At 50.0% G+C, this 16,355-nt stretch overlaps 1 protein-coding gene across 1 annotated transcript in view; it reads right to left on the bottom strand.

The window, feature by feature from the left end:
• Positions 1-4,023: 4,023 nt before the first annotated feature.
• Positions 4,024-16,355, bottom strand: part of LOC114582679 (transmembrane protease serine 11A-like) — a 65,770-nt gene continuing 53,438 nt past the window's right edge. Inside the window, exons 9-12 of the mRNA XM_077917584.1 lie at positions 9,662-9,830; positions 8,448-8,713; positions 5,951-6,093; positions 4,024-4,481 (exon numbers count right to left, since the gene is read on the bottom strand). Coding sequence (XP_077773710.1) covers positions 4,320-4,481; positions 5,951-6,093; positions 8,448-8,713; positions 9,662-9,830 — 740 coding nt within the window. The 3' untranslated portion in view covers positions 4,024-4,319. The remainder of the gene's footprint in view (positions 4,482-5,950; positions 6,094-8,447; positions 8,714-9,661; positions 9,831-16,355) is intronic.

The raw sequence follows: 16,355 nt of genomic DNA, 5'->3' as shown, positions 1-16,355 counted from the left end.
ACCTTCTGGCGGTTCCCTCACTGTGAGAAGTGAAGTTACAGGGAACCAGGCAGAGGGCCTTCTCGGTGGTGGCGCCCGCCCTGTGGAATGCCCTCCCACCAGATGTCAAAGAGAAAAATAACTACCAAACTTTTAGAAGACATCTGAAGGCAGCCCTGTTTCGGGAAGCTTTTAATGTTTAATAGGTTATTGTATTTTAGTGTTTTGTTGGAAACCGCCCAGAGTGGCTGGGGAAACCCAGCCAGATGGGCGGGGTATAAATAATAAATTATTATTATTATAAAGTGGTACCTCAGGTTAAGAACACTTTCAGGTTAAGAACAGACCTCCAGAATGAATTAAGTTCTTAACCCGAGGTACCACTGTATAGATTTACAACAGGGGTTTGAGGGAGGTAGCAGCTCAGAGGCAGATGAAGGGCAGAGTTGAGAAATCATGGGAGAGGGGGAGGCAGGACTGGAACAGCAGTCGGCTGACATGGTGTCTTTAGAAAGCATTCCAGACCCCTCATCTCCCAGAACCTGGCAATCCTTAAAAGTAGGAGAGCAAAGAGCTCAAAGACAGAGGGCATGTAGCAGCACCCGTAGAAGTGACAAACAAGGAATGTGGGAGAGGCGGGGTATCTGTGTGTGTGTAGATTCACTCGGGACAACACCATTATCCAAGAGGATGGTTTCTATAGCCTCTCTCTGTGAAGATTGAAATAAAAAAGGACGGTAAGATACTTTCCCTTGTCTTTATTACTTTCCTGGGCAACCAGCCAGGAGCGGCTGACAGCATCCTGACATCATGAGATTTGGACAAGATCTAGCAAGATTTCACCAGAATTTGAAACCAATGCTGGTGGCAGGACGGGCGAGGCATCCTGGAGGCACTGTCCTGGGGGCTTCTTCTGCCTCAGGCGGTTGCTTCACCCCACGTCCTGGGTGGACCAGGCCTGGCTACTTGTGTGTATGAGTGGAGTTTGGTGGAGAAAGGCTGGCCATTGCGTTGAGCCCTGGAAATAGACGAGTGAGCTGAATGGTTTCTTTTTTAAGACTCCAGAAAGCCCTCCTGTCGAAACCAGAGCATCCGAATAAGGATGTGATTGCATCCTACTTGACATTTCTTGGGCATAATTGGTCCACCTCAGGAGGCAGTCAATGGGAGAAAGCGTGCAAAGAAGGGTTTCGTTTATCTTCCCTTCCATCACAGGTGTCTCTAGGGATGTGATGCAGAATTTGAGGGTGGGTTCTATAGACTCTCTCTGTAAAGACTGAAATAAAAAAAGACAGTAAGAAACTTTTCCTTGTCTTTATACTTTCCTGAGCAACCAGCCGGAAGCCGCTCAGAGCATCCTGACAGTGACTGTCCCAAGACCACTCAATGAGCAGCTAGAGTGGGGATTTGTCCGAGGTCTATCAACTCCTTACCTATTAAAACAGACTTTCCCCACCTGGTGTCCTCTAGGAGGCAGTCAATGGGAGGAAGGGTGCAAAGAAGGGTTTCATTTATCTTCCTCTTCCATCACATGTGCCTCTAGGGCTGCTTACAGAATTTGATCTTTGTGAATACTAACGTGACCTGACCTGATTCACACCGCCTGACCTAGTGCATGGATTGGAATGTAGTTATCTATGTGTCTTTTAATACATCACGGTGCCATGTATTTTCCCACCAGTGACAATGATGGAGAGAAAGGGTGGGGAAGCGTACAGCCTAATGATGTTTGGGCCCATTGCAGGGTACCTATTACCTTTTCACTATTTTGAGTGGCGCTCCCATGTTCCTTTTGCTGTTTAATGATGCCTGCGGTATGCATGTCAGCACAAATCCCCTTGCTTTTCAAGAAAGGGTGGTTGATGTGTGTTGATAATCTTTCTATAATTATTATGGCAATTTAAAAAAACCAAAAACTAACGAGCCAGATGTCCACAAACTGCATAGGTTTAATGGAATTTCAGGTATACTCCCAGCAAATGACTGCCCATCGAAGGAAGTTAGAATGGGAACGCAAGGTTTACATTTGCCTTTAAGCCAGGTGCTCTCCTATTTATGTGAACATTGCAGTCGTTGCTATTGCTATTGCTGAAGAGATGAATTAAAATGCAGATAAACATTGGCTAACGAAACAACAAAGGCAGCCATGTTTGTCCGTAAGAAAAATACTTTGAAATGCATAGTTGGGAATATTAGTGTTATGAGTTTGGGGGCAGTAGGCTGTATGCCTGAGCCCGCTTCTAATTCCTGGATTCAGCACTGATTCAATTCATTTGTTGTTGCTTAGTTGTTTAGTCGTGTCCGACTCTTCGTGACCCCATGGACCAGAGCACACCAGGCACTCCTGTGTTCCACTGCCTCTCTGACAGCTATGATTCAATTCATAGCTGTCAACTTTCCCCTTTTCTTGCAAGGAATCCTATTCGGAATAAGGGAATTTCCCTTTAAAAAAGGGAACAGTTGATAGCTACGATTCAATTTCTGGAAAAGCCAGGCTAGCTTCCTGGTGACGCAATGGCTCTCTAAGTATGGGCCAGTCAGGTAACAAAGGAAGTGGCTGTGTGCCAGACAGAAAATTGGGGGGTGGGAGCCCTCCACCAACTCTCGTGTAGTTAGAAAGACAAAGGCCAGAGTGGGGAGTCTGAGTTTTGTGAGCTGGAAGCAAGGCGGCAGAACCATGCCTGGTTTTTGCTGGAATCCAAGGCTGTGGCTATTGGAGAAGCATGTCCCTCTTGGGATGTTAATGCTGTGAGCCCTCTGTGGGGCACCTTCTCAAGGCCCTGATGATGGCAGCAAGAAGTCCACCAAGCCCCCTCAGGTGCACAGGAAGCAGAGCAAAAACACGATGCTGGTTTGATGCTTGCAGGCGCACCACACATTGTGAAATACAATGCGCTCATAGAACCTTTTGTTACACTCTTGGGTGTCAGGACAACGGATCTGAGGGGAAACTTGACATCAGGGCAGGGCCGTCTTAAGGGTATCCGGCGCCCGGTGCAAAGGTCCCTCCGGTGCCCCCTCCCTTTCACATAATTTAGAACTCGAGGCCCAACTCATGGACCACCTCGTAGCCCCGGGAGCCGCTGCCCACAGAAGACGCTGTCAATGTGGTGGACGCACCACAGCTGACCAGACCGCAGGAAACCCCGAGCACCTCCTCCTCTGCTGCCTGACAATGACAGCCTGCTGCCGGCGCTCTCACTGCTGCCCAGTGGCCCTAGGGCCTGAGGAGCAGGAGGCAGTTGCAGGTGGTGGTGGTGGGGCGGTGGGCACTGGTGACATGGAAGAGGCCCCTCGGAAGCCACTCCAGCCAACACCGGTCCCGCCGCTTCCTCAGACGACGACAACAGTGGCTCGGCGGGTAGCGGCTATGGGGATTCTCATGGCTGAGGGGGAGGAGGAGGATGAGGATGAGGAGGATGAGGCCTGTCCTCAGCTGCTGCCTCAGAGTTGAGAAGCAGCTCCTCATCCTCCGCAGCCCACATGGCCGCCACAGAGCGGTTGTGGGAGCAGCACAAACAGCAGCAGCGCCAATGCGCCCGCCCCCAGTGGAGGGCGGGCTGAGGAGGGTAGGAAGGAAAGATGGTTGGCAGGGCACAGCTGGCAGCATGCAGGGAAAGGGGAGGCTGCCGGCAAAGTCGCGCAGCTCCCCCACTCGCTGGGGCGCCCCTGAGAGGCCAGCGCCCTGGCGCAACGAGCCACTAAGTCCTATGGGAAAGACAGCTCTGCATCAGGGTACACTCAAGGTAACAGAATACCACAGTTGGCTCTCTGTGCTTTCTCGATCTTCCTGCCTCACCCCTCTCCACCATTCCTGACTTACTAGCTGGGATATTTGTGACTGGGGTATTTAGACTTGAAAGAGGGAGGAAACAAATTGGACTGTTCCTAGTCCCTATGCGTAGTCATTTCCTTGAGCAAAACAGGATGTGAACCCTTTAAAAAAGCACTGTCAACCACGTTATCAAAAAAGATATGGCAGTAAGAGATCCACTGTATTAAAACAGTACAATTGTTTCACGTATTGGCGACGTAAAGAACCACACACAAAACATTTCTTGCTGGTTGCAACTGTATTCCTCACTCTATTGCTCTCCTTGTAAAAAAAAACAAAAAACAAAACAAAACCAAGAATGTGAAATAAAATGAGGCTGGTGGGCATGGCGTAATTTGGCAAGGAATTGTGTTGATGCCTCCAGTAGAGGCACCAGGCCTGCTCTGAAACCAGAACGGGCCAAAACAATGGAGCTATATGCATCATATGTATATATATCTATGTATAGTCCAAATGTCTTGGGCTTCCAGGCTCTGACATTGCCTGCGAATCCTCCCTTGGAGCTTCATATCCCAGTGCGGGCAGCAATCCATTCCCGATAGTAAGTTACTCGCGTGTAGACTCCAGGCTTGTTTGGCTTCGCACATTCTTCACCCCAGCTCACTATGCCGACCAGGTACCATATTCCTCTAGAATCAGGAGTAACCAGAGGACCACCGGAGTCGCCCTAGGAGAGGAAACAAGACCATTTTTGATATGCATAATATTTGGTGCAGAGGGGTTTAGAGCAGGGCTCAGCAAACCTTTTTAGGAGGGGGCTGGTTCACACACCCCCCGACCTTGTGGAGGGTCGGACCACGTGCGTGCAGCAGAGGGGGGCTTCTCTCTCCGCCCCCCACAGCCCCTGCCTACATGTCATGGTATTGCCGGAGAACGCAGGGGAGGAGGAGAGACAAGCAGAGGAAGGGGGGCAGGAAGTGCCAGTGCAGGGAAGGAGGGGAAGTCAGGAGGAGGGAAGGCTCTCAGATGATGGAGCAGAGCCTCAACTCCGCACAGGAAGCTCTGGCACTGACAGCGATGCAGTGCAGGTTCCATCTGCTCAGGAAAGGAGAGGGTTAAAGCGGAGGGGGCAGAGACATCAATTGAGAATGCCTCGCCTCTTCTGCTGGAAAAGGTGCGGATGTAAGTCACTCCGGGAATCTGACTCACAGGATTCGGACGCATAATTATGTGTGCTGCTTGTACATATGTAAAATAAAGACTGTATCTATGTATCTCTGAGTGAACAGAAGCTTTTCTTGCGGAGAGTATTCCCAAGCCATCACAGCACCTATGCTGCTAATGTCGGCGCTGCGCTCTCCCAACCGCGGCTCCTGTGCCTGCCCTTAGTAGCAGTGGTTACTGTATTTTTTGCTCTATAAGACTCACTTTTTCCCTCCTAAAAAGTAAGGGGAAATGTGTGTGCGTCTTATGGAGCGGATGCCGGCTGCGCAGCTATCCCAGAAGCCAGAACAGGAAGAGGGATCGCTGCTTTCACTGCACAGCAATCCCTCTTGCTGTTCTGGCTTCTGAGATTCAGAATATTTTTTTTCTTTTTCCTCCTCCAAAAACTAGGTGCATCTTATAGAGCAAAAAATACGGTACATAACTTTATGACCACTGCTCCATAGCAATTGGTGTTATACAATTCCATTCACCATATAGATGCGGTATGTACTTTTGCTTTCATTTCATATTGAATTGACATTATAGTTAATGTGTACAGTTTATAATTTGAGTTATTGTAAGTTACCATGCACATGCAGGCCATCATTTCAATAATTAATTTGCAGTTTATGAAGCATTTCCGTATCCATCTGCTGTGCTGAAGAAGAATTCCACGAAACAGCGGGTACAGTATTTTTCGCTCTATAGGACACACCCGACCATAGGACACACCTTGTTTTAGAGGGGGAGAACAAGAAGAAAAAAATTCTCCCCCTCTCTGCCCAGCGCCCCTTCAGCGAATCCTTAGGGCAATTGGGCTGGATCCTTAGGGCAATTGGGCTGAATCTGGCCCGCGGACCATAGTTTGCCAACCCCTGGTTTAGAGCCACATGCTGGCTTTGGAGCTGCAAATTAGATATGTTGCATTAAAATGCAAGCTGCATGGATTTCTCTCCCTGCCTCCCTCTACTTTTAAGCTATTGGACTTACTTGGCAGGCATCGCTCCCTCCTTCCAGGTACCCAGCACAAAGCATCCCTGCCGAAATGGCGCCATTGTACACGTTCCATCTGTTGCAAATCTCATTGCCTATGATTTTCACTTCTGTTTGGCGAAGTTCGCCGACGCTGGGACCTAGTTCCAAAATAATATGGGTGGTGTGAAATTTTGTAGGAAGCCTGCGGTGTAACACACACAGAAGCACCACATAACCCCACACCCCATGCGACACAGGACCACAGAGTCACCGTTCAGTTACAGAAGCACTGCTACCAACGCACTCTCAGCACTTCACCTCCATTGCAGGTGGGGGAGTTGTTAAGAGATGCCAAATCTGAAGCAAGGATCTCATGGTCTGATGCTTAAACTTCGCCTAGTGAGTTCCTTAGGCAGTACGTGCTCAGCCCTGGGAGCCTTAACAAAACAGGGAGTTTGCAACATGACCCTCTAGGATTGGCAATATGAAACCTCTGGTTTGGCCAGACTTGATACAGATACTCAAGCTCTACCTCTCTTTTAAAACAGAACCAATGAAGGCGGTGAAGATCCTGTGCGAGTGTCTGGAAGCGGTTGGAGGATGAATGGCGGCTAATGGATTGAGGTTGAATCCTGACAAGACAAAAGTACTGTTTTTGGGGGACAGGGGGCGGGCTGGTGTGGAGGACTCCCTGGTCCTGAATGGGGTAACTGTGCCCCTGAAGGACCAGGGGCACAGCCTGGGAGTCATTTTGGACTCACAGCTGTCCATGGAGGCACAGGTCAATTCTGTATCCAGGGCAGCTGTCTACCAGCTCCATCTGGTACGCAGGCTGAGACCCAACCTGCCCGCGGACTGTCTCGCCAGAGTGGTGCATGTTCTAGCTATCTCTCGCTCAGACCACTGCAATGCGCTCTATGTGGGGCTACCTTTGAAGGGGACCCGGAAACTACAACTAATCCAGAATGTGGCAGCTAGACTGGTGACTGGGGGCGGCCACCGAGACCACATAACACTGGTCCTGAAAGACCTACATTGGCTCCCAGTACATTTGTGAGCACAATTCAAAGCATTCCACATCGTGGTTATTGCTAATATAAGAACTGAATAGACTGTATCTCCTGAGCAATCAGCTGGACTTTAATCTTTCAGAATATGTTCCGCTCATAAGATAATTTGGTCTATGGAATTACATATTGTGACATGATATGTTGAATTGTTTTTTGAAACAGAAGTTACACTGTTACATACAGCCTGTTACGTCGTGTGTGTCGTTACCAGTGTGTCCTTCTTAGGCTTTGAGATCTCCAGCAAACCTCTCCTACTCACCCCAATCCACACAGTACATTTGCAACTACCGTATTTTATTTTTCCAACGACACACATTACATTGAAAACAATAACAAGCAGACACCTTCCCTTGCTTACAAGGGATGTAGTGAGATTGACAGGTAGGTCTTTAATACAAGTTGCACAGCTGGACTCAGGGCATGGTCAGGGCCAGAGTTATGGCATTGGCAAGGTAAAAGATAAAGGTAAAGGACCTCTGGACAGTTAAGTCCAGTCAAAGGCATCTATGGGGTTGCTCATCTCGCTTTCAGGCTGAGGGAGCCAGCATTTGTCCACAGACAGGTTTCCGGGTCATGGGGCCAGCATGACTAAAACACTTTTGGTGCAGTGGGACACCATGATGGAAACCAGAGCGTATGGAAATGCCGTTTACCTTCCCGCCGGAGTGGTACCTATTTATCTACTTGCACTGGCATGCTTTTGAACTGCTAGGTTGACAGGAGCTGGAACAGAGCAACGGGAGCTCACTCCGTTGTGGGGATTTGAACCGCTGACCTTCCGATTGGCAAGCCCAAGAGGCTCAGTGGTTTAGACCACAGTGCCACCTGCATCCCCTTTATGGCATTGGCACCTCAGGACGGTCTACCAAACCCAACTTTGGATCAGGTGCTTCTGCGGAGTAGCAGCCACTTCCATGAAGTGGGAGATGGGGTCCTCTGGAAGGTTTGGGCCCACGCAGGTCCTGCTCCACACACTCCTATTTCATGCCACTGCTTGTAGTGGCAGGAGCAACACCTTCCCTGTACTCATATCTTTGCTCTCTTTGGATAACTTGGAGAGCCAGTGTGGTGTAGTGGTTAAGAGCGGTAGTCTCGTAATCGGGTTCCCATCTCCGCTCCTCCACACGCAGCTGCTGGGTGACCTAGGGCCAGTCACACTTCTCTGAGGTCTCTCAGCCCCACTCACCTCACAGAGTGTTTGTTGTGGGGGAGGAAGGGAAAGGAGAATGTTAGCTGCTTTGAGACTCCTTAGGGTAGTGATAAAGCGGGGTATCAAATCCAAACTCCTCTTCTTCTTCTCTAACTGGTGGTTTGGGATTGGACCTGCCATGGGAGAGCCCAGCAGGGGGAATGTCACTCTGTGACTTGGAACCGGCCTTGCCACAGCAACTGCACCTTGAAAGTCAACGTCTGTGTTTAAGCTGAACAGATAGTTTACTGACCTTCATCTCTCAGAGCACCATATCCCGTGACGAAGCAGGTGATGTTTTCTGGAAAGATATACGATGCCTCCGGGAGACAGATGCGGTGCACGGCTGCCGTAAACTGAACTGGGTACGCGAGCTGCACGACAGCAATGTCAAACTCATGTCTCATGACGCTCTCGGCGTATTGCTCATGGACGATGATCTGGCGAAGGTTCCTTCTCAGTAGTGGAGGGTTTAAGCGGGCCCCAAAACTAGCTGTCCAGCTACGGAGATCCCTCACTCTAAAACACATTTGAGAGTGATACAGTAATAATCCATTCTACTCAACATGCATATAGAGTTTTATTGCTCTCTAGCCTTTCTTAACAAGAAGTTAATATTAAGGCAGAAGAGGGGATTGTGTAGGGGAGAATTCTCCCCTTTCCTACTGATTTGACTCCACAGTTCTCCCCCCTGAGGTCTCCCTGGCCAGAAATAACTCCAACTTGGAAAAAAGAAAGCCAGGATGGGAGAACCTTGAGCGGGGGCAAAATAACTACCGTATTTTTTGCTCTATAAGACGCACCGGACCATAGGACGCACCTTGTTTTAGAGGGGGAGAACAAGAAGAAAAAAAATCTCCCCCTCTCTGCTCAGCGCCCCTTCAGCGAAGCGACAGGAGAAACGGAGCCCCTTCCATTTCTCCTCCCGCTTGGCTGAAGGGGCGCTGCGCAGCTCTCCCTCTCTGCTGAAGCCAGGAGAGTCTTTTTCTCCTGGCTTCAGCAAAAGGAACCCAAAGCCTCTGGAGCACAGCAGGAGCTTCCGCTGCCCTCCGGAGGCTTCAGGTGGCTATCCCTGAAGCTTGGAGAGCGAGAGGGGTCGGTGCGCACTGACCCCTCTCGCTCTCCAGGATTCAGCGAAAGCAACACAAAGCCTCTGGAGCGCGGAGGGAGCGCTCCCTCTGCGCTTCGGAGGCTTCGCGTTGCTATGGCTGAAGCCAAGGAGCCTGCATTCGCTCCATAGGACGCACACACATTTCCCCTTAATTTTTGGAGGGGGAAAAGTGTGTCCTATAGAGTGAAAAATACGGTAAGCATCAATTTCATATGTTTTGAACATATATATAGCTGGGGTAGAGGCTGTACGTGATGAGATAGCTTTTTAAAGATTCTGATTACTGATGTAATGTTGGTGCAGAACCTAGATACAGTTTTAGCAAGGCTGGGAGGTAGGGGGAGAGATCTTCTCACCCTCTAAAGCAGTGAGCTGCAGTTAAAAGCCATATATCACCGATCAGTGTTGCGCCACAGCGATGGATGCCGTTCAGCTGAAGACTGGCTTGCCACGGCCATTCCCCTTCCACAGCAATGTTTCCTCCATAGATTCTCTCCACGGATCTTTCCACTCGTGTCCCGCAACCTGCCAAAGAACATCTTCTTAGTCCAGTTTCTTTCCCAATAACAAGACTTTTGTCATGATCTGAACATTACATATTCTGAAGAAGTACAGTCACACCTTGTGTTGTGTTAGGTTCACTTTTGCGTCTTTTTGGCTTGCGAACGCGGGAAACCCGGAAGTGTATACAGTCATACCTCAGCTTGAAGTTGCTTCAGGTTGAGCATTTTCCGGTTGCGCTCCACGGTGACCCAGAAGTAACAGAATGCATTACTTCCGGGTTTTGCCGCTCGCGCATGCACAGTCAAAATGATGTCGCGCGCATGCGCAGAAGCGACAAATCACGACCCGCACATGCACAGACGCGTGGTTGCATCCGCTTCAGAATGCGAATGGGGCTCCAGAACGGATCCCGTTCATATCCAGAGGTACCACTGTACTTCCGGGTTTCGCCGCACGTGTGTGCGCAGAAGCATTCTGCATGCTTCGCACATGCGCAGAAGAGTTCTGCACACTTCACACACGTGCAGAAGCAGCACTCTAGTTATGGACTTTTCGGGGTGCGAATGGCACCCCGAAATAGATCGAGTCCATAACTAGAGGTACCACTGTGGAGAGGCTTTTTAAACTTAGAAATTTACTTGCCTTCTAGTTTTAGAAAGATAGAAAAAGATAAAGGTACCCCTGCCCGTACGGGCCAGTCTTGCCAGACTCTAGGGTTGTGCGCCCATCTTACTCAAGAGGCCGGGGGCCAGCGCTGTCCGGAGACACTTCCAGGTCACGTGGCCAGCGTGACAAAGCTGCATCTGGCGAGCCAGTGCAGCACACGGAACGCCGTTTACCTTCCCGCTGGTAAGCGGTCCCTATTTATCTACTTGCACCCGGGGGTGCTTTCGAACTGCTAGGTTGGCAGGCGCTGGGACCCAGCAACGGGAGCGCACCCCGCCGCGGGGATTCGAACCGCTGACCTTTCGATCGGCAAGCCCTAGGCGCTGAGGCTTTAACCCATATGTTAGAAAGATAACATAAAGCAAAGAAATGACCCTGATCCCCACCCACCGCATTTAATATTTCTGCAAAACTCACTTTAGAGGCAGGGAGGAATGAATGGCAATCTGATGGGGGTCAGAAAAATTATCCAGCACACACACACCTCCCCGATCCCCAGGAGATCTCACCCCGGACTGTCTCCTTTTGCCCTTTAGGAGGTGAAAGAGATAATTCTGCCAGCAATGCCTAAGAAAAAGCAGTTGCGGTGGGTGAGGGTGGGGTCTGCTTCAGAATGTGCACCTGATCCAAATTGGGGGCCCTTGTCATCATCATCATCATCATCATCATCATCATCATTTATTATTTATACCCCGCCCATCTGGCTGGGTTTCCCCAGCCACTCTGGGCGGCTTCCAACAAAACACTAAAATACAATAACCTATTAAACATTAAAAGCTTCCCTAAACAGGGCTGCCTTCAGATGTCTTCTAAAAGTTTGGTAGTTGTTGTTCTCTTTGACATCTGGTGGGAGGGCATTCCACAGGGCAGGTGCCACTACCGAGAAGGCCCTCCGCCTGGTTCCCTGTAGCTTTGCTTCTCACAATGAGGGAACCGCCAGAAGGCCCTCGGCACTGGACCTCAGTGTCCGGGTAGAATGATGGGGGTGGAGACGCTCCTTCAGGTATACTGGACTGAGTTTTCTGCCTCACCTTCACCCCCTTTCCCGGCTGCCCTTTGCTCCCAAAGGTGTAATTTGTAATAAAAAACACCTTGGGGGAGCAATATTTAGCCTCATTCTGACTTGGGAGCATTGTCCAGAATGGGATACTGAGACTGCCTTTTCTGCAAAAGAAGAAAGCAGCCAGTTTTGGTTTGTGTATTTTAAGTACAAATAAAAGCCTCAGCGCCTAGGGTTTGCCGTTCGAAAAGTCAGCGGTTCGAATCCCCGCGGCGGGGTGCGCTCCCGTTGCTCGGTCCCAGCGCCTGCCAACCTAGCAGTTCGAAAGCACCCCCGGGTACAAGTAGATAAATAGGGACCGCTTACTGGCGGGAAGGTAAACGGCGTTTCCGTGTGCTGTGCTGGGTCGCCAGATGCAGCTTTGTCACGCTGGCCACGTGACCCGGAAGTGTCTGCAGACAGCGCTGGCCCCCGGCCTCTTGAGTGAGATGGGCACACAACCCCAGAGTCTGTAAAGACTGGCCCGTACGGGCAGGGGTACCTTTACCTTTACTTAACAGTTAGTTGGGTCCTTACCTGCTTAAGACAAATTGGCTCTATTTAAACCATTATTTTATTAGCTCTGTGCTTCATAGCGGAGGAGAGTTGAAAGAGGTTTGAGATGTTGTAAGCACACACGCCTGATTAGACATGATTTCGAAACAATATCAAAACCCTGTTTTCCATAAAAACCATTTCCAGATCTTTGACAAAACTATTCCCTCGCCTCCAGTCTTGATGCAGATTGTACACATACAGCATGCGATAAGGAGGGAGGGATCATTAATTAGGTGAACCCAACACTTTTTAAGGCTGCAATCCTACACATACCCAATGAACTAAATGGGACCAATGAAGGTCCAATGAACTAAATTAATTTAAATGGGATTTAATTCTGAGTAAAGCTGCTTAGGATCAGGGGTGGTAGTCAAGTAGGTTTTACACAGAGTAGACCCATTGAAATTAATGGACCCTAACTTATTCATGCTTATTAATTTCAGCAGATCTACTCATGCCGCTGGCTTGAACAGCCTCAAGGTCTGGCTTCAACTAGAGATTTAAACTGCTATAATATCTGCTCCCTCTTCCTGTGCATCCTAGGAAACTACAGCTTTGTGTTGGGGTCTACCAAACCCCACACAAATTCCCGGGATTCCTTTCGGGAAATTGGTATAAAAATACAGGTCTTGACTGCACCAGAGTTTACTGTATGTTGTTTGCATTCCCATTTAAACTGCACAGTTTGCATGGTATCACTCTCAAATAGCACCAGTTTGGGGGGGAAGCCTGAGAGAAAGCCAATTCCGACTTCAGAAGGAGGTGGTGTTGCGGGCTTCACCCTCCCAACATGCGCATGGAGGCTGGCTTCAAGCCCCCGTGTGATCTAGGGAATCCTCGGGCCGCGTCATCCCCTGGCCAGCCAATTGGCTGGCTCAGGGTGTGTGGCTTGCCTCACTTAAGGCAAGCGCGGCCCCGGGATCTCCCTCTTTGGTCCACTCAGCTGCTGTTGTTTCCCGCCCGCCCTCCCTTCAAGGTTCCCCTTCTGACCTTGTTATGGACCTCGGCTGGTCGCCGTTAGGGGCCTGGTAGGAATTTTTCCACTTGGCAAATTGGCACCGGCCATTTGGTTTTTCGCCTACCTCGTAGCAAATCGTCACAACTTCTTTGGTTTTGGCGGTTAGGCATTGTTAGGGGTATTGTTATGCAGATGAATGGGGGGGGGAGGAGCGCCATCACCTCCCCCGGTTAGTGAAGGGTAGTCCGATAAAGGATTCCAGGGGGCGTTGCCTCGTCCAAAGCCTATGGAGGCCAGGGCCTAAAGCGCGCCCCTGAGCGGTGACCCCGGGGGAGTCCCTAGTTGATGTGCCTCAGCAGGGCTCCCCCTGCTGGTGTTAACCCTTCCCGGTCTTCAAGCAAACAGGCTGAAGCCGGATGGTCGGATAGGACCAATGCCTAAGCCAATACCGCTCTTTAAAAAGGTAAGGGTACCCCTGCCCGTACGGGCCAGTCTTGACAGACTCTGGGGTTGTGCGCCCATCTCACTCAAGAGGCCGGGGGCCAGCGCTGTCCGCAGACACTTCTGGGTCACGTGGCCAGCGTGACAAAGCTGCATCTGGCGAGCCAGCGCAGCACACGGAACGCCGTTTACCTTCCCGCTGGTAAGCGGTCCCTATTTATCTACTTGCACCTGGGGGTGCTTTCGAACTGCTAGGTTGGCAGGCGCTGGGACCGAGCAGCGGGAGTGCACCCTGCCGCGGGGATTTGAACCGCCGACCTTTCAATCGGCAAGCCCTAGGCGCTGAGGCTTTTACCCACAGCGCCACCCGCGTCCCCTATACCACTCTTTACCTGTAACCAATAAAGTTGTGGCCAATTTTAGCCCATTAACCTAAAATAATTGTGTCATGTGTCTTTATTCCTACTGGTGGGAGGCGGGAACTCGCCACGCACGTCAGGCTCCAAGCCCCTCCAGCTGGGGTTGCAGATGATTTGCTTCAGTGGTTTGGGGTGGGTTATTGTCCAGCTAGATTTCTCTGAACATCTGGTTGCAGATGCGACAGATCCAGCTTCCGACCAAAGAAACCCTAACGATTGTAATGCAACCATCATGGAAAAGCTTTTCAAGAGAGACACAGCATCTTAAAATCCAGTTAAGTCTTCCCATCATTCCCCTGCCAGCAGTAGCAGCCCAATCAGGCTCCAGGAGGGAAGCAGAATCAGCCAATCAGATGGGACTTGTTGTGTAAATAAAGTACAGTGGTACCTCGGGTTGCATAAGCTTCAGGTTACATACGCTTCAGGTTACAGACTCCGCTAACCCAGAAATAGTACCTTGGGTTAAGAACTTTGCTTCAGGATGAGAACAGAAATCGTGCTCCGGCGGCGCAGCAGCAGCAGCAGGAGGCCCCATTAGCTAAAGTGGTGCTTCAGGTTAAGAACAGTTTCAGGTTAAGAATGGACCTCCAGAATGAATTAAGTACTTAACCCGAGGTACCACTGTATATAAAAGCCTGAGGTTTAGGGGGGAATTCAATCACTGTTTTACAAGCTGCAATAAAGAGCATGAAATCACTGCAGGACGCCAAGCATATTTCGCTTAGTTAAGGAGTTAATTGCACCGATTATTTAATAAGTGGCTCCAGCTGATTTGCGATAATCTTCTACCTAATTGATATCGAGCAGCCAGCAACAGGCGTGGACTTCTGTTTGGCAGCTACATCGGAAAAATGGGCACAAGCCAGTGTTAAGCAACAGCCCATAATCTCCCCTGAACTATACACTACTAGCTGACTCACGTGTCAGGCTGCACTTTCTCAGCTGCAAAGCAGCACCAGCAGGGGATGATTTGCAGGTGAAAAGCAGGCGCTACGGATTCCAGATCCAGACTATCAGGGCCGGCCCACCCATAGGTGAGCTGAGGCAGCTGCCTTAGGCAGCAGTACCCCAAGAGGCGGCGCCCCCCCGGTCACCCCAAAACCCCAGGCAAAGTGGTGGCTTCTGGCAAGACCAGATCTTGCCAGAACCTGCCATCGCTGCTTCCTGGGCACCACCATATTACCCAGGTAAGGGAGGCTTTGGCAGTGGGGCAGAACCGCAAAACAGGACAGGAGGACCCTATAGATACAGACTGTGTAACAGTTCTGTGATTGAGGGTTTGGACAGGTAAACATGCAGGTAAAGGTAAAGGGACCCCTGACCATTAGGTCCAGTCGTGGCCGACTCTGGGGTTGCGGCGCTCATCTCGCTTTATTGGCCGAGGGAGCCGGCGTACAGCTTCTGGGTCATGTGGCCAGCATGACTAAGCCGCTTCTGGCGAATCAGAGCAGCGCACGGAAACGCCGTTTACCTTCCCGCCAGAGCGGTACCTATTTATCTACTTGCACTTTGATGTGCTTTCGAACTGCTAGGTTGGCAGGAGCTGGGACCGAGCAACGGGAGCTCACCCCGTCGCGGGGATTAGAACCGCCGACCTTCTGATCGGCAAGTCCTAGGCTCAGTGGTTTAACCCACAGCGCCACCCGCGTCCCCAAACATGCATGACATTGGTTTAAATTCGTAGCATGCAGACATGCCCTCAAACTCCTTTATAGAGTGTGGAGAGAGCCCCCCCCCCCAATGGTTGTCAAATGATGTCTTTCTTGCCTGATAAAACTCCAAAAGTAGCATGTATAACTACAGTGGTACCTTGATTCTCAAACGCCTCGGTACTCAAACTTGGAACCCAAACGCTGCAAACCTGAAAGTAAGTGTTCTGGTTTGCGAGCTTTTTTCAGAAGCCGAACGTGCTCCGTTTTGAGTGTTACTCTTCCGTTTTGAGTGTTACGCTTCCATTTTGAGTGTTACGCTGAGGTGTCTTTTTTTGCTATTTATTTTGCGTTTCTGTTTTGTTTTTGTTTTTTGTGAATGTACGGAAACCAGTTCAGCTACTGATTAATTGATTGTGTGACTGCAGTACATTGTTTATTGATTTCAGTTTATGGATCAATGGTCTCGTTGGATAGTAAAATTCATGTTAAATTGCTGTTTTAGGGCTGGTTTTTAAAAGTCTGGAACAGATGCATCCATTTTGCATTACAGTGGTGCCCCGCAAGACGAATGCCTCGCAAGACAAAAAACTCGCTAGACGAAAGGGTTTTCCGTTTTTTGAGTCATTCCGCAAGACGAATTTCCCTATGGGCTTGCTTCACAAGACGAAATGCCTTGCGAGTTCTTGCGAGTTTGTTTCCTTTTTCTTAAAGCCGCTAAGCCGCTAAGCCGTTAATAGCCGCTAAGCCGCTAATAGCCGTGCTTCGCAAGACGAAAAAACCGCAAGACGAAGAGACTCACGGAATGGATTAATT

Source organism: Podarcis muralis, chromosome 13, assembly GCF_964188315.1.
Source record: "Podarcis muralis chromosome 13, rPodMur119.hap1.1, whole genome shotgun sequence".
Classification (NCBI taxonomy): Eukaryota; Metazoa; Chordata; class Lepidosauria; order Squamata; family Lacertidae; genus Podarcis; species Podarcis muralis.
The sequence above is the reverse complement of the archived record's forward strand: the minus strand, read 5'-3'. Positions and strand labels throughout refer to the sequence as shown.